This window comes from Typopeltis vanoorti, chromosome 9, assembly GCF_054136105.1.
Source record: "Typopeltis vanoorti isolate ZY-2024b chromosome 9, IOZ_Tvanoo_1.0, whole genome shotgun sequence".
NCBI classification, from domain to species: Eukaryota; Metazoa; Arthropoda; class Arachnida; order Uropygi; family Thelyphonidae; genus Typopeltis; species Typopeltis vanoorti.
In genome coordinates, this window is record NC_143557.1 from 64,323,644 (window position 1) to 64,343,399 (window position 19,756).

Consider the following 19,756-nt stretch of genomic DNA (forward strand, 5'->3'; position numbering starts at 1 on the left):
GACTTTTTGCTGTTTGCTCTAGTTCTCTTGCGAAAACAAATGGGGCCTCGTTTAACAGGGCGATGCCCCAGCCGGCATGAAATTCTGTCATATTGTACTATCATTTTATATTGTGATTTAAGCCAGTAAGAATACAATTTGGTTGGCTAAATCCCAAATTGCCAGCCCCCATCCTCGTTTGTTCAGTATCCAGGTAGATACCTAACAGGGAGCACTACAAGAAGGTGAGAATTGTTCATTAGGTCAGAAGCCCTGATCGGTTCTCCACATTCCTTTAAAGGCTATGTGGAGGTCTCCTCTCAGTTATACAGCTTTGACCCTTAAGCATTCCCAATTCAGGATCTCTCCTTGCTAATTCTTGAAATCTGTGGGCATCATCTGGTGGCTTCAGCTGTTGCACCAACTGGATTTTATACAGAAACAGGTTCAAGGTTTTTCAGAATATGCCGGAGTGACGTCCGAGAGATCCCAACCTGTCCAGACTGCCTTCAAGTTGATGTGCTCTGGTCTTCTGCAACTCCCTTACACACTCAACTGTGGCTTAGTTCCTGACCAAGCGTGGTCTACCTATTCATGGAAGGTCGCTTACTGAACCCTGTTCCTCAAAACAACCAATCAAACGTATAATCATTGATTTGCTTGGAGAATCTCTCACACTGTAATGGCGACAATATATTTGTCAGGTTATTGATCTTTGGTTTTGTAAGTAAAATTTCAGAATTTGTGTTCGCCGTTCTGTCGTGAATTCTTCCATGGTTAATCTCCAAGGACTTCTTTATAAAATCTGTAAAGAAAAATATAAAAAAAGTTATTAAAACTTCAGACCCCTTTGTGACTTTTGGCCTACCTTGTATAATGACACAAGACACAACCATTTATTCTCTAGAGTAAAAATGTGATGTACAGTACTTTCATTCTTGTAGATAAACTTATACATTGGTTATACATAACTTTTAATTTTTCAGGAAATGACAATGTATATTAGAATATTAATTAAAATCTTTAATCAATACCTTCCTATATTTTGACAATGTTACATTGCCATCTTCAGGGATCACAAAACAATGAAAACTGCATGCACTCACTAACACTAAGCAAATGAGGCTGAAGAAAGGCAACTGAAGTAAGTCTTAGAGGTCCTAAAGGTGCCTCGTAGTGAGCTAAATTGGGTTGTCTTGGCCACTGGGCTGATGTTCATAGAATGCAAGCTTCACAAATTTGGGACAGTCTCACGTCATGCTCCCAAATTTGTTGAGTTTTGAGAAGTTTTTTAGAGCTGAGGCTGATTCCAGGAATAATCTTTCATACTTGTACTTGCCGCAATATAATAAAATGGCCTTCTTACAGTGTATTCTGTGGTGAGTGTCCAATGCATGGTCAGTAAGTCCTGAGTGGCTGTGTTGGTGAAACCGGATGTAATCCTTGTGTGTTTGGATATCCTGATATTGGCTGAATTGCCTGTTTGGCTGTAGTAGGACAGTTTGCAACTGCAAGGGACCTGGTACCCCAGGTAGGTCTAAAGGAAGTGGCTGGTCTTTGGTAGAGCAGATAAGAGATACCAATTTCTTATGTGGTTTGTAACAAGTTGTGAGGTCATATTTTCTTAGGATTTGTTAGTTTTTTGGATAGCCTCTTGGTTTTAATATTTTTTGGGGGTTGTAGCCATTGGCTAAGAAGGTGTTAAGGATATGATTAAGTTCATTAGTTAGGGCATTGTTATCTAAACTGATTAATTTTGCCCTTTTATATAGGGTTTTTATAATCCCATATTGTTGTGAGGGGGAATTTTGTGACTGCTGGTGAATGTATCTACCTGTATGTGTAGGTTTTCTGTAAACAGAGAAAGCCAGGGATCCACCAGGCTGCTGTGTAATCAAAGTGTCTAGAAAAGGGAGACTGTTGCTGTTTTCCTTTTCCAAGGTAAACTGGATCCTGGGGTGTTGATTGTTTAAATGTGTTTAGAAGTTGTGGAATGTATGACGGCCATGTGGCCAAATAGCGAACACATCCACATAGCATAGCCAAACAGTGGGTTTATGTGGAGCAGAGTTTTTTTCTTTTTCTTCAAAGGTCTTCATAAAGAAGTTGGCCAGGGGTGGAGAGAGAGAGAGTGGAGAACCCTCTATCTGTTTGTAGAATTTTCCTTGCCAAACAAAATAGCCTGAGTTCATGGACTGAAATAGGGCTGAGATATCGGGAAGAAATTTGGCTTGGATGAAGTCTAAGGTATCTTTGAGTGGGACATTAGTGAATAAGGAGGAGACATCAAAACTGACCATTATGTCATGAGAGGTTTTCTATAAATGGCTTTAAAGTGGGCTGAGTTTTTTAATGTGTGCTGCCTGTATATTGTGTGAGCACTTTGGCTAAATGTTTGACTAATTTGTATGTGAGGGAATTGATGTTATCCACAATGGGACATAATGGTACATTCTGATTATGGATTTTTGGTAATCCATTTGGTAGTTTTTTAGAGGAAGAGCTTGCCGCGACACTGAACATCGATCTTTGGACAATTCTTTCAAAAGTCTCGAATGCTTCAGTAGAAATAGAATATGATGTCAGCATTAAAAAATTTGAAATTTAAAAAAAGAACTCAGTTTCCAAACCTCGACTGCCACTCAACACAGTAATAAACCTGTCATCCTTTACCCTGAAGGCAATCAGCGCACTCGTGCATGGCCACAACTTCGCCATAGCACCAATAAAAAAAGATCCCTACTGAAGAAATAATGATACAGGTAGAACATGGTATCTGCAACCTTCCCAACCATACTGCAACAATATCAGACTCATAAAAAAGCTTACCTGCAGTTCAATTTCCCAAATTTACACAGAATTAGTTGGTCTCTGAGTGTAGTATGTTAGTTTACCTTCATTTTTATTGTTCCAGTTGTTACCATGCTAATGTAAAACCAATCTTACATACACATTTGACAGTATTGCAGAGTTTACATCATTGCTGCCATAGAAATCAACTAGTGGAAAATTACTAATAACAATAACACTAACATGTGAAACACATAACAAGCAGAAAGGCAATTACCTTCATTGGGAAGTTTGGAATGACTTTAATGCTTGAAAAACTTTACTGCAAACTGTCAGCAGCATATCAAAGCTAAATGTTAAGTTTCATATTCTTTACATAAAAATATTTTTAAACAGGAAAATTTTTATGAGGGCTGTTCACCTGGCAAATGCTTGATGGATTGCTTAATTATGACTATTTAATGTCAAAAACTATTTAACAGAATGTTGAGTTTAACAATATGCTGACTATTTAACAGAAAACTCCTATATTGCATCCTGGCAGTACTAATGGGATGGAGTCCTCCAAACATTCAGAAGAACTGACATTCTGCTAGTTATTGTTATGAATAAAGAAATTTCCACATACTTTTTATCTTCATCAAATAGTGCAAGACAGATAAGTCCTATTTTTAGCTTTGGCTTTTCTAGAGTTCCATTTGCAACAAAATGACTAATAGCATTTGATAATTCATTTAAGCTGAAATGGGAAAGTATAAAAATTAATTCAGTTATTTTTTAATCAACAGTTGTGAAATTCTTTAAGAAAATTTAAGATCATGTTTTCTTATTATGCCAAAATGTATTTTCCACATTAAAACTACCAGAATATTTTTAAACGAGTGACATGATAATCTATATTTTGTATAACTGGTTAACAGTGACATTACTTATAATACTGGAAATTATTATATATTACAAAGAGATGGCATGAAACTACATGTTATTAATACTAATATCATGAATTAAATGTGAATGTTTTGTAATTCCAAAATAACTATGATGATGATCCATTCATTATCGCCATCAACAACTGCCCTAACACAAAAACTATTGGATCAGGAAGACCAAAGCTCTTTATCTCTTTCTAACCACCCATATTCATTAAAAATCATTTAGAATATAAAACAGAGGGGAATTTTACACTTAAAAGCACATGCACTTTTTCTTATCGGAAGTTTATGAACAAGTCAATAAAAGTACAATCCCCCCCAGTAAAGGCTATATCAGCATCAGCCATCCAACAAGATGTTCTTTCATCTGAAAGAAATGGTTAATAATTAACTAAATTTTTGCTATTTTTTAATATTCAGTTACCTGGAATAACAGCAACTAACATTTGAGATTCTGTTTGAGTAATGAATTTCTCCCTCTAATGAGGTATGAAGTTTTATTAACTGTATAATGACAGTGTGATCCTAAAAATCACGGTAGATATCCTAATGTAAAAATTGAAAACAAATTACTGTTTGTTTTCAATTGAAATTAAAGTACTGTAAAACTGGTTCATATTAGTTAATTTCCAGTCTGTAGGATTGGCTCTGGGAAGAAGGGAGTGAAAAAAAAATAAAGGTTAGCTCTAGAGCACAGGTTTCCTGAGCAACCGAAGAAACACCATAGGAGTTGGATGACTTTTTAAGTATCCAAGATGATAAGATTCTTCTGATCTCTCACTGAAAAAGAAAGACAGGAGACACAAAGTGTGTGTGATATGCAGTAGTAGTAGATCAAGAGATTTTCATTGATCACCGGTGTATGAGTTTGAAAAAAATATGTCATCATTTGGCAATCATACTGAAGAATCATCTAGCTGTAGAAGGAATCGTAGGTGGAATAATGGGCAAAAGTCAAGATTTGTGCTTTTGTCCTTTGCAAAGTGTTTTTTTTTATATTTTTTTTTTAAATGATTTATTTACAGAAACATGAACAAGGGCTTCAGTATACAATGAAAAAGAAGCTTGGGATTTGTAATGAGTAAGATGTGACACATTTTACTGTCAACTACCTTAATGCATTGCTAACAAACCAAGTCTCTGACCCAGGATCACAATTTAAAGTAGAGTGAAGATAAGAACATTCATGCGTCTATGAATAAGTTCTGTTATGCATTCAGAACAAGTCTTGGAATCAGAAGACTGAATGAAATAGTCCAATATGAGAAAGAAGTAGAAATTATGGAGGTTGTTTTCTGTGGAAATTATGGAGGTTGTTTTCATTGTATTATAGTATAATGAATGATATGAAACTAGATTGGTACATGTAATAACTGCATAGGGTGAGGAGAGGAGAGAAAAAACTGCACTAAATTTGACTGAAATTAACAGAGAGAGAGAGAGAGAGATGATAACTATGGTATAAAATTCGAAGATTATTAGTGATGAAAAGATCATGTCTGGAAGGATGAATAGAATTTTGGTGGATACATGTACTATTTGGATCAAGTCACTGGCAATGAAGAATGTCTCAATACTTTTCCAGCAAGGTGGAGATTAACTTTCTTATTAGAATAATCGAACTGCAGATCCAGATTTGAAGAAAGAAAACCAAGAAGACATCAGTGGTTTGTTGACTTAGCAGAGCATGCATATAAGCAGCAAATTAAATACAAATTAAGGTTAAAAAAAAACACCTTAGGTCTGAATAAATCAAAAAAGGAAGAATCCATGTCATGTAATCTTTAACGCACATGATAAGAATGTATGTGTGTGAGCACGCACATGGGCAGATTGTCCTTTAAGATGGAAAGAATAAAGATGAATGCAGTTCAGGAAAAGTAAGATATGGATTACTGGTTTACTGGTGAAGAATCTTAGTGTATTCATTTTGGTAGATTATGGAGACTACAATTAAAGTTGAGCTTACATCAGTATAGCTCAATCAGTATGGTCGGAAAGACCTGGGTTCAATTCCTGTCAGTGATGTGAGGAACCTTTATCTGGTCTTTTTTGATGAAAGGTGAGTTAGCTGGTCTCATATGGATGTAGTTTTTTTTTTTTTTTTTTCTTTCTTTTTCTCCACCTGGAAACTCAGATTTTTCATCCCACAGAACGGGGAAATTCTGTTTTGGGAAGTGTATGTGGAAGTTCCCCATGAACACACATGGATTACAGTCATGAATATCTCCCAACCATATGCTGGTCCCAAGTGCAGATAAAATGGTGGGGAGAAGCAATGGTGAACTACCCTGTTAAAAAAATCTCACCAGAGATACTTTGTGGGCAATGCCTACAAAGTCACCCAGGGTCAGAAAACGACTGAAAGGGAAAAAGAAAACAAACGCCACAACCACAATTAAAGTTGTTTTTTTTTCTTTGCATGTTATTTTTGAATGTGAAGCCTACTCACCCTATTGTACATTATTATTATAGGTGGGCTAAAGATTAGACAATTGGGAAACATCCCATTCTAGAGACCAAACATGGAACTTTTTCAAGCCACTTTGGGCCTTCAGCAATCAGCATGGTGGAGGTGGTCTTGCAATGAATGATGAAATTCATCCACCAACTAAAACATCCATGACTGAAATGAAATTCAAATCTGTGGTCTAGCAGATGGGCAAAAGCACAATCCAGTTGGTCAAACAGGCTAATTAAAGTTAGAAAGAGTAAATACTTTATTTAGGTTGGGTGTGTTGAATGTTCTGTAATATTATGAAATAATTATTGCAATGTAAAAAGATGGAAGCCAAAATGAACAATAGCTTTAAAACAGATGGCAGACCTACCATGTGAGAAAGATGTAAATTTCCTCCTTTAACTGTTTGCAATTATTAAAAGATTTAGTATAAGGGAAAAACTGGAGATTTTAATGAAGCATATTATGGCTTTGGCTTTCACTGAAATCCAAATTTCAAGAAGCTGTAATTTAACTGAATTGAAATCTCATTTCAGTAAAACTGAAGTGAAAACAATTTTGTTCAAATTAATGTCAATCTCAGGATCTCTTCTAAATCTGATTTGCTTTTCTGTGTTGGCAAAGAGGATAACCGTATAAACCCCTCACTCCATACAGTTATCCTCTGTGTTGGCAAAGAGGATAACTGTGAGGGATTTCTTCATTTTGCATCTCCACTCTCCAACAGGCAGTGATTTCAAACATAGATAAGGGTGTTTTTGAATATGATGGAGATGAATTTCAGTGCTTAGTATAAGATCACCATTCTACTCACTGGAGGCTTAAGTGGGTTGGAAAGTTGAATGCTTGTCTCTAGAGCAAGGTTTCTGGATTATTTAATCCATAACCTATCCCATAGAACTAAAGTACTATCTATAGGTTTATATCTTTCCTGGTTGGGATTCACAAAATACTGTATATTCAGGTAGTTGTAATTTGCAACAAGTAAGTAGACTCAAAATAGTGTACATACCAAAGTTGACAATTAAGAAGTACATGGAATATAAGTAACAAATTTTTGTGAGTTGAAAACATTTGAAAAAAAAATTTTTGATCTTACTTAAAATTCTTGTTGTTATTCACAAAAGGACAATACGATTAATAGATGTCCCCCCTTGTTTTTTTCTCTCATACAGAACTCACTCTGGCACTGTTTTTGCCATATGCCTCTACTCTAGGTATTTTCATATGCATTATTCTACTGAACTGGCTTCAATCATTTTCCCACGTTCCCTAAGCCTGTAAAAACATGCACTGCTAGTTAACACCAATTCAGAACCCAGCTTCAAACCTACTGATCTAACTTCTCATCTCCTTTCAATTCCATTCAATCTATGTTCACACTGTAAGCTGATCTTACAGCATATAAATATACAAAAGCATTTGGTAATCTTCAAAAATATACCCAAAAAATTAAAAATTACTATGTAAAAAATATCCACTGCATTTTCCATAACTAGTGTTAATGATAAGACAATCATTAAAACAGATAAAACACTTCTAAATAATAATTTTAAATCACTGTTCCAGAAGAGACTAGCTCTAGTCATAGTATGCTGAAAATCGCAACAGAACTAATGGTTTTTGATTTTAAACAAATTCTGGTACACTTTCTTTATCTTCTCATCAACCCCAAAAGAATCACTCTTTATTTATTATTATGTTTTTTTGTTTTGTTTTTTTCTAAACGTAAATCATTCCCATGAAGGGCTGTAGGCCAGCTGTACGTTAGTACCATGGTTGGGCTAAGATTTATGTAATACAAAAACTCCACTCTAGGAAATCAAAGACTGAATTTTTGAATTGCTCCAGGCTTCCAAAATAAGTAGGATGGTGGTCTCAGACAAGGGGGAAGGGGGCGGAAGAAATTCATCAACCAGCTAAAGACATTAACAAATATCCATGCCCCACAATGCAATTCGAACATATGCTCTTCGAAAATGAAAGTGCTATCTACTCAAGTCAACAAGACAAGCGATTACAACACAAAGGATGCAACTCTCACATTTGATATCAAATATGACTTTCCTCGTTCTCTAGATCATTTCAGCTTCTGTATTTGTTGAGTGTGTCTTTCAATGTGACCAGATCATGTCAGTTTGAGCAAGTGAAATATTGACATTAAATACTTAGCTACTAAACTATTTGCTTGTTTGATGACTCCAGAAATTGTTAACATGAGTCAATATATATTCTTTAACGCAACCATTTCTTATTTTCCTATATTCGACTTTTCTTAACTTTCTCAGACTTTATCCACTGAACCTAATCAAAAGCATTTTCCAAAACCAGAAATATCACAAAGAGACACTTTTCATTTCTCAGACCAAAAAATTGAAATATCAACAAACCCCATTTCTAAAACCAAAATAATAACAGTGTTCAACTCTATACATGGGATGAAAAATGTTGTGTTGACTTACCAGTCAGGCAAATATTTCGTTAATCAGATCTTAGCTTGGGTGTACTCTGCCACAGTTGCCTAAATATATCACAATCATGCATTTAATCTCAGATCTGGTAAATTTATACTTTTGTGAATAATATAGCTACTTTTTATTTAGCTAATTAGTGTGTTTATCAGTCTGTTAAAAAAAACAATGCATTTTATAAGTGACACAAAGCCATTTATTATTATTATTATTATTATTATTTTATTAATGATACTATTTTTCACTACATTTTCACTTGTAACTTATGCCTTGAACTGCTTTTATGATAAAAATCTAATTTTTGCTATTAAAACATTCTGTAGCATAGAAACTCAATGTAATGAAACTCTTAGGCAATGTTTCCATGGATGGATAGTTGTGCAGAAAATGAAATGCTCCCACACACACAAACTCCAATGTTGCAGTACAGCTGGCTTAGTCATTTGTTTTCTATGTATATTACAAAAAAAACTTTTAAAGTGTTGTGCAGTGATCAGGTTGTGTAAAAATTTTCCACACAGAGCGGTAGCAGGTCTGCACAACTGTTTTAAAAATAATAATAATGGAGAGAGTGTTTCCCAATAGGTTTACACATATAATTACATTAGTGCATTTCTGAATTCTGACTGGCACTGAAATACTGTTGGATGGAGAGGACCAATGATGTGATATGACATGCTGACAACTCAGACAAATGAAAAACATTTAGGTTAGAATCAACATAAATAAATGATCCACGTTGAAGCTTCTGGAATAGAGAACTATGTAGAAACCAAAATTAAAACAAATAATTCACTGACTGAGATTTATTATTTGCAAGCTGACATTTTACTATCTAAACTAACATTATCAAAGGCACTTTAACAATACCCACTCAAAGAAGACATAAAATGACATTGAGAATAAGGTCAGTCATCACATTCATGGAAGGTGACAATGGCACTGTTGGTAGTGATTCCTGTTATTAGTGATGATGGGTAGATAGGGTGGTGTGCCAAAATCTATGTAAGATTATACTACAGGCTCTGTTCAAGTTGCCCATGCTCCATAGAGCTTGTGCCAGTTCCAGGAACAGTCCCTCAGACTTATTTCCATCTGATGAAGTTGTCCTTCTCCAAGGCATGAGTTGTGATAGTCTACTTTTTAGTTATCCATCCTATCTGAAATACTGAGTTCCCAATGGCAGGGGATGATGTGGACACCTTAAAGGAGAGGGATCATAGTAATCCTCGAGTTATCTTAGGAAGGTAGATATCTTGTTTAAAGGTTTATATACTGTTCTGTGTTGCATCAGAAGAGAGTGCAGTTTATTTGGGGAAGGGGGTTCCAGGTGAAGCAGTGTCCTATGGATGAAATTTCTTCTACTCTAAAGGGCAGAGTGTTGATAATTCCAAGTTTCCAGACAGGATGTTGGTGTGAAATGGCTTGTAGATATCTGTGTGTGTGTGTGGGGGGGTTATGATAAACCACCTGATTGCCTTGTAACTCAAGTATCCAAGAAGACTACAGCCCCTTCATTTCCCTCTTCCAATTTTAACTAATTTGGGGATGATATCATTGAGGAAATGTAAAAGTTAGAAAGAGAGTGTTGGTCATACAGTCAAATGGCACAGACATTGTCTACCATACTTTGGGCTTCAGGAGTACTGAATTAAGAATCAAATAATTCCATGTATAAGTTAGCAATGGGGGGGGGGGGGGAAATAAGTGGGGAGCCCAATTCTACACCTTCAATCATCATCATCATCAAATTCCTGCCATGTACCCTCAAGGGGTGTACAAGATATGATAGTACTACATGAAAAAAATTACATCATTACTAACTTCCTATCTACAGTTTTCCTCCAAATCAGTCTATTACTCGTCAAGACTCCAACATTATCAGATCTTATATTTCTATCGTCTAAGGCACTTTGTACCTTATCAATCCACCTATATCTTGGTCTTCCTCTGGGTCGTTTTGCTGCCAACTTGGCAGAGAACACGTGTTTTGCTAATCTTGCTAACCTGAATATAACATTTTGTATTTTATTGCTCAGAAAGATCTCACCAGTTTTTGTCTTTTTTGTTTCAGTCACCCCTATTATGTCGATCTGGTACTTATCTAATTCCATCTTATTACTTATCTAGCTCCATTTCTTTGCCATTCAGGCTTCTTATGTTGATAGTACCGATCTTTAACTCTGGTGATGTTGAGTTGGGGTGTGTTTTCAGATTTGTTCCAGTAGCTGACTTTTCGTTGTTCATCCTGGTTCACTGGCAAAAACAACGGGGGCCTTGTTTAACCGGGCGACGCCCCAGCCGGCATGAAATTTTGTTATGTTGTACCATAATTTTTTTATTTTGGTTTAACCAATAAGAATACAATTTGGTTGGCTAAATTGCAAATTGCCAGCCCATCCTTGTTCGTTCAGTATCCAAGTAGATACCCAACAGGGTGCACCACGAGAAGGTGAGGATTGGACATTAGGTCAGAAGCCCTGGTCGGTTCTCCGCATTCCTTTGAAGTCTATGTGGAGGTCTCCTCTCAGTTATACAGCTTTTACACCTTCAATTTGTTTAAAAATTGATCATTTCTGCTAAAATACCCTGATTTCAGACATGTTTAAAGAGTTTACAAGTGTCAGGGGGATAAATTTTGAAAAGGAGAACTAGTGTATCCTCCAATGGAACAGTGGCGAATTCTCCGTTCTTGCTATGCTTCCTGCGCAAGCTCATTAATTGAGAAAGAAGTAATATTTATTTGTTAATAAATGCATGCATTTATAAGCATTCCATTTAGGCTTTTATTTTTGTAGACAGAAGACATTTTAAGCTTGCATGACAATAATTGAGCTTTACGTTGTGTATCTGAGGCCGATGCTAGTCAAGCTACCTTGGCTTGCTCGGTTGTAGGAGCATCCAGATCCTCGCTTCAGCACTGTGATTTCACGCGTGTGCATAGCCATTTCTGCTCCCTCCACATCATCTCACCCTGTTGCTTAAACATGGGCATAGGCAGTCAAAGTAGCTCTAGCCAGTAAGCTTCAGCCAGCTTTTACAAGTTTGCGTGTTGCTTCGGAAAATTAAGTTATAACCAACTTTTTATGATGATGTTATTGACCAGTTCATAAAGAAGAACTGTAGGGTAGAATTTGTATTCGAGCTAAATTGAAAAAGATTGAATATCATTTGTAAAATAAATGTTGTATTTGTATGATTAAATGTACATAAATTTCTAAATACAGGTAGCCCTCGTATAATGCGGTACTTATACAATGCGGTTTCGATATAATGAGGTCTAAAATTGTAGAAAGAAAATTCCTCTTGTTGAATGCGGTACTTTACAACACGGTTCCAATAAAAACACGGTCTACAAATTGTAGTAACCATTTATCTCTTCATATGTTTTTCACTGAGCGACTTAAAAATCGAATTTTATCTTTGTTAAATTTGTGTTTGCCTGTATCCCACATGTAATTATAAGTAGCGAATTTATATGAGGGGAAATATCCTTTAGCATGCATGTACCTCAATTGTTTACCATATAAAACGTTTATTGTTGAAAATTGTCCTCGTGTCTGCCAGGAAAGTGCATTAAAAATCATGTGTGTTCATCTCAAGCTGAGCACTTTATTTTCTGGTGAGTTATATATAATATGTAATGATTGTTTTTTTGTGTAAAAAATTATTTTTATAATAATGGCCACAAACTGCAATGAAAGGGAAAAACTAACAATGAAAACCAAATTAATTTCTCTTGAAGAAAAATACTCAAAATCTTGGATCGGTTGAAAAATGGAGAAAAACCAGGAGTTTTTGCAGGGACTTTGAATTTAAATGAATCAACAATTCGAACAATCAAACAAAATGAACATAAAATTCGAGAAAGTGTTTATTGCTGGGTCAACAATAAGTGCAAAGTGCGTTGCTCGTGCATGCGATATTATAATGGAAAAATGGAGAAATCTCTAACGCTTTCGATGGAAGATTGCACCTCAAAAGAAAATTCCTATGGATGGAAATCTTATTACACAAAAAACGCTCAGAGTTTATAAACATTTATAGTGCAGACGAGGTGTTCAAATGCTGATGAAATCCGGATTATATTGGAAACAAGTGCAAAAACGCACCTATATTTCAAAAAATGAAAGATCAGCTCCTGGATTCAAAGTTTGCAAAGACAGAATTACTCTACTGTTTTGTAGTAATGCATCAGGTGATTACATGATGAAACCAGTGTTTATTAACCAATCTTCAAATCCTCGTGCTATGAAAGATTAAAACATGAACTATTTTATTTGCCTAAAACATTTATGCATTATGTGCAATGAAGTTCAAGTACAATTTGTAATTTTTATACTATGTATTTGTTTCATAGTTTATATGTTTTCTTAACCCACATGAATTACCTGAATTAAATAAAAATATTTTTTTTTTGTTGGATATGTTGTTTATATAATAATAATAAAAAAAATAAAAAAAAACCGATTTCGGAACATAACCCTACTTTTTCTATGTGATCTGAGAATCGCATAACGCGGCATTTCTGCGGAACCTAACATCCACATTATACGAGGGTTACCTGTACATAGTTTTAAATGGTCAGTAATTCATTATTCCGCTAATCAGACTTCAATCATACCTCTCATTCCCTGAATGATAACAAGAGCAAGCGTGAATTTCAAGATAGCATTCGCCCCTGTACTGGAACATTCGCAAAAAGGGACAACACACTGAAGCTCACTGTTTAGTTCTCCTCTAATTCAATGTTCTGTTAGTGGTTTTAAAGAGCATGGAATGTACGATGATATCTGCTGATGTGTTTGTTGAGTTCAGATGTCAAGTGTTTAGCTGGTTTATAGGCAGACCAAACAGATTATAACAGAAAAATCAGCAATCTTCTTAAAGACTCCAGTAAACATCAGTTAACTGATTGGGTTCTTACTAAACTTCAAAAGAAAAAAGTGTATAATTTGTTTATTTTTTTTTTTTTTAAAAAGATATAATTTTTTTTATTATGCATATATAACTTCTTAGCCAAAAGAAGTTATAATAATTCAGATTAAGTAATAATGAGTCAGATAACTTCTTAGCCAAAAGAAGTTATCAGAAAGCTAAAATTTTATCATGTCAAACCATATGGAGTCCTCAACTCTCCCCATTTATTAAAACTTCTCACTTTAAGACATTAAAAACAACTTCAATCCTGACAGATTCTGCCATTATGGTCAATTTTGACATTACTTTATCCTTCACCTGTACCACTGACAGAGACCCTTAACACCTAAGCTACATTTACCCTCTGATATTTTTGAATTATTCAGATTCACCTGAAGGTATTCGGATTACCTTTCATGCAAAGGAAAAATATACAAGCAGCAAGTTGGGACAGCAATGGGTTCTCTTATTTCCCCCCCCCCCCACACACCCACCCACTAATCAATTTCTATAAGGAAAATTTTGAAATTTCCTAGCTGAGTCAGGTGATATTTCTTTATTTTGCCACACAGTCTCTTTAGTTCTTCTGTTCAAAACTCCTTTATTTCTCCCCATAATATTTGTACATTTTAACTTATAGCATACATGTGAGAGTTTCTGATTTTCTTTAAAAAAATTCCTTCAGTCAAAGCTGTATAACTGAAAAGAGACCACATAGCCTTTAAAGGAATGCAGAGAACTGGCCAGGGCTTCTTCACCTTCGTGTGATGCACCTTGTTAGGTATCTACCTGGATACTGAACGAATGAGGATAGGCTGGCAATTTGAGATTTTTGAAAATTTATTAATAATGTAAACTTGTTCATGTAATGCTCTCATAATTACCCAAACACCTGTGAAAAGTATATAAGAAAATTAATGATGATGATCCAGAAAGTATTCCTCAGCAGGTATTCTATTGTATAGTAAAAGAAGCAGATCTATAAAAGATGATGGAAGATGTTTTATTGCCTCATAATGGATGTCATGAGATCCTACTGTAGTGGCATGAAAGAAAAAGAGAGAGAGAGAGAGAGAGTGAGATTCTCTTTTTAGAATGTGAACTATGGCTCTAGTTCATAGAAAAGTTGAGCTGCTGTTGCTTTTTCTTGTTCTTCTAATGTCAAAAATTCAAGACGAAAGGAAAGTGTTGTTAAGATCTTAGCAAATTTTCCCTTAAACATTCTTTAGGTTTAGCAACTAAAGATCCATTATGTTCCAGAAGATAAATGATGTGTTCGATATCTACCCTTCTTTTTTCAAATTTCATCCCAAACAACTTTTGCACCAGATATATACTTGACAAATGATGTAAACTTGATTCATGGATGTATTTGACTCTCACATCTAACATAACATGCTTTGACAAGAGAATGTTTAAAAGCTATGATATCTGATGAGTAGAAGTATCTCTCTAAAATATATTCCAAGCAATGTCTTTGTTGTTGTTGCTTGGCATTCAGGATTACATGGTGGCATTGGATGAAGTGGAAATCAAGCTGATTTTTTTGGAATCGTCTTTTTGCTGCCTGGACAATACAATCTGCTTCATTACTGCTTCATTGACTTTGTTTGGCTAAACAGCATTAAATTTTGAATGATGGAAAAAAGATTTCAATCATGCTGGTCAATTTTCCACATGGGCATATCCATATAAGAGAACGTGGTTCCTGTGAAAATATTTTACAAATCACAAGAAAATGGCATTTCCATAAATGTTCTCTTTCACAAGGACAGTGTTTCTCTTCTGCATGAACAGTAGAAGAGTTGCAAAATATAATGCATCCATTATTTAGGAGAGAGAGAGAGAAAGAGAGATATCAATATTGGCAAGCATGTGCTCAACAATCTGGCCTTACCCATTTATGATGGTGCTACTCTGTTGGGTAATACCAATCGTGTTGTCATCACCTCACAGAGTACTGCGTCTATTAGTCACCCATAAGAAGTATGGGCTGAAGTAGTTGCAATATGAGTATCAAGATCAATCTGTGCTAACTCAGAACTTAATGGTAGATAAATAGAGAATATTGCAATAAGTAATTTCACTGAGAGGCAAATGGTTACCACTTCCAGAGCAGCATTAAGGTGGATGAAGCGAAAAGGAGTATGGATGCCCACTAGGATAGTAAGTCTGTCTCCAGTTCTGTCCTTCCTATGTTATCCTTCCCATTCGTCTTTTAGGACGGGTTGAGTTCCTCCTAATGAGGAGCTTATGACAAATTAATGCAGCTAGTTCATCACTCCTCTGCTGCATCCCCTAAGGGGTCATAAATATTCATTTATGACTATATTTCCATGATGTGTTCAAGGGGCTGGCTTGCCTGTTCTGAGGAATGAAAAACCTGAGTTTCTGGATGAAAAAACCCCCTTAACTCTGTATTAGACCGGCTAACTCACAGTTCGACGAAAGAGACCAGATAAAGGTTACTCATGTTACTGATGGGAATCGAACTCAGGTCTTTTTGACCAAAGGTCTTCATCTATATCAGTTATTATGGAGGCTCATTCTGTCCTTACAAAGTGAAATGCCTTAATGTGGATCCTCATGAGGTTTTAAAAAGAACTGATTTGTGTTTCTGCAAAAGAACCTTGATACCACCAACATTTTGGCAGAATCTATGACAATTCCAACAGAAGAATTTTCCCACCCTTTGGCTTTGCACTTATCTCATTTACAATAGGATGAGAGCTTCTTGCCTGGTTTGTATTTGTCAAGTGATTCCAGGAAGTATGGATAGCCAGTGTCCATTTGTTACTCTAGAAAAATGCTTAATACATCATCTGATGTTCAGGATCACTTGTGGTTCATTTACATTCAGTGAAGTATTCATTTTTGGCATGAGGGTGAAAGGAGAAACATGAAGAGATGCAGGAGTATGGAGTAGAATAGAATGTAAGCTAGAAAAGTAACTAGTAAGGAAGACCAAATCATATCATGAGAGTAGAGTAGCAGCCATTAAAGACAAAAGAAATCACAACATTCTTTGAGTTGAGAGTGGCTGTGTACCTACATCATTAATTCAGACTTCTGACTGGCTAGTCTAGGTGAAATCAACTGTGTTCTTCTCCTTTGGTTGCCTGAGATGGAATATCTGCTAGTCAACTAGTGTTAGAAAATGTATGTACAAGTACATCTAAATTCCAGTTGTAATAATATTAGCATGTATATTTTATATGAAATTCAGATACATAAATAAAGATAGTAAACATATTTGCAAAAACAAAAAAAAGCACACATTTTTTTTATAAAAATTTATCTGTAAAAAAATCCAAGTTATTTAGGAAAAATTCTTTAGCATGAAAAACCTGAAGTCACAGAAAGTTTAATATTGCAAATGCTTCAGTGAAGTCCCAAACTATAACTATGTACTGACATAACATAGCAAAAAACAGCAATATATCCTTCTTTAGAAACAATACAGAAGAGGTCTTTAGAAGTCTTGTGCATACAATCAAGGAAAGGGAATGAGTTCCAAATTCAAGTGTGCAAATTGCTCATTTAGTATTTATTAATAACTGAAAAGTCATTTCTCTTTCTAAAATAGTAAAACAAAATTCATTATAGGCCATAAATGAATGTGTGACACCACCACTTTGCTGTTTTAAGGATACTTGTGACATAAGACTGAATGATAAATGCACGTAAACACAAGAAAGATATTTAATTAACCAAATATTAACCATCACTTTGCTAATATTGGAGACATGAAGTGGGTAAAAACCATAGCATAAATTGGCAATATATTCCATAGTTCAGGAAAGAGACATCATGGAAAGTGCTAAAACACTTGTTTTTGAAGGCAGTTTTATTCAACACTGCGAATTTAGGAGCTGTTCAGGTCAGTTAGTGAATATGTTAAAGATACCAAGAAAGCAAAACAATGTTTTGCGAGTGAAATATATTCATTCTTGAGAGACACTTGTGACATTATAATTAGGAATTATAGACATTAACACAAGAATATTTTAATATTTGCCAAATATTTCAGTCTGAAACTAACAGACTATCTTCAGTGGCTATATAGGAACAGTTTTTAACAAGGTGGAATACCAACGATTGATCATTCAAAAGTAGAACGAGCTGCTTAATGTTACATTGCTAAGCATTAAAGAAAGGAAAAATTTCGTCAGAGTGATGACTAAATTAAAGGTATTCACAATTTCATATAATAATCTTAATTTATAAATAACATTATATTAATTTAGGAATTTAAAGTCTCGATAAAAAAAAATTTAATGTGTTATCCAGATTAAACTTTCCCATATTTTTGATAAGGATATACAGTCATTTTGATTCAAGTTAAGGTGTTGAAGTAAGGCCTCAGCACTCACTCTCTTTGAATAGCGATTGAATTCATAGCGACATCTGTGTAGAAGGCGAGTCTTGGACCAGAGGATGTTGTGGCTTGTTGTTGGTTTTGTCTTCCATCCAACCTTATATTTGTTTGCTGTTGTTTAACCCCACTTTCAAACATGAAGAAAATTTTTATTATACTGCGGCACTCTATGTTTGAAACACACAATTTTTGTGAGGGAATCAAGCACCAATTAGCACTACAGCTATAAGAACTTACTACAGGTCAAAATTGTCTTACTTATATATAGGATTTCCTGCAAGATTCGTATTTTAATGAGTGGTGCAATTAAACTGAAATTAGGCAAGCATAAGGATCAAGTTAAACAAGATATTTAATTCTCTCACAAAATTATTCTTACATAAGAAACAAGAACTCTATTAAGATCAATACAATTAGAAAACAATTTATGCATTCTATAAAGAAATTAGATTCTACTCAGCTGAGTACATCACTTATTACTGCTAGAACTTATGTATAAGGCTTTCACAATTCTCATCCGTGATGATTTCAACTTAGTTTCACTTTAAACAACATCATTATTCAGCATTTAAACATCATTTAAAAGTTAATTCTTTTTAGTCTCAGAGAAATATTCATAAACTTCAATTTATCAAACACTTAACTGGCAACTTCGATATCTATCAGAGGATTAAAATAGTTCTTAAAAGGTTCAGTCTTAAATATACATATGCATTGTGAGATAACACATTCAAACACCGACTATTTTTTTAATAAAGTTTCTCACATTTTGTTTCACAAGGAAATGTTTTATAATATCACTCAATCAAGCTGGACTAGCTGGCTTCAGCAACAAAAAATTTTACTTAGTTCTCTGGACACAAGCATCACTATCACACGTTAGTTATAGAATAGATATTCTTATCGGTATGATCATCATAGCTTGCACATTATGGAAAATTCTTACATTACTTCTAGGCACTCGATAATCTTCCACTTTAGACGACACAAAACTTGTAGTATCCCTGAGTTCAACAACTTATTTACCAAGACTGGAAAAGATATTTTCTTGCTCGTAATAACTTGTCTTAAGATAAATCTCAATCATATTATTATTATCTATTCACTCAGTTAAATTCCTTTACAAGGTGACAGGTAACTATAAATAATTATGAGTTTGAAGTAAGATTCATTAAAATCGGAACAAGCTTCCAAATCTTTGTTGCGACGTTCGATCTCAAGTTAGGTCACGTCTCACTACCTATCTACATTCACTCGATTTTCCTTCTGGTTCCTTCTTCCTCTATATTATAAATCCTCTCTCTTTTTCCCGCTCAAACCACGAAATTATCATGTGATCATTGTACCGTTCTCAATGCTAAGGCACACGCTATCATGAAATAACTTAGTGTTCTGACAGCAGCCAATCAAATCACATTAGCAGAGTCCTTTAGAAAAGTTTTCACTTTCCGTAACAACAAATAAAATGCATATATTACATTTCACTTAGGATATAATTACAAGTTATATTAATAATTTATACAAGATAAAATAACTAAAAAAAAAAAATTACAATTATTATTTCAATGAACAAATAACAGTAAGTGTTTAAATTACAATTTATTTAAGAGCAAACTTAGCTCAGGAAATGCAATTCATGTTAAATCATGAATGAAGTATTAATAAATCATAAAATTCTTCATTCATAATTTAACATTGTCTCTATCCTGTGCTGAGCCCATCCAGACTTATTGGATTTGTTGTGCAGAATGTATGATTGATTTTCTTGAATTCTTTTTTTCTATAGAGGGTCCTGTTTGTTCAAGTAGGACAGATTGCAGTTACA

The 19,756-nt window shown here is 34.7% G+C and overlaps 1 protein-coding gene across 1 annotated transcript in view; it reads right to left on the reverse strand.

Annotated features, from left to right (window-relative positions):
- Positions 1 to 19,756, reverse strand: part of LOC150103097 (putative ATP-dependent RNA helicase TDRD12) — a 623,943-nt gene that overhangs the window by 133,446 nt on the left and 470,741 nt on the right. The window contains exon 22 of the mRNA XM_090397898.1: positions 3,398 to 3,508. Coding sequence (XP_090254024.1) covers positions 3,398 to 3,508 — 111 coding nt within the window. The remainder of the gene's footprint in view (positions 1 to 3,397; positions 3,509 to 19,756) is intronic.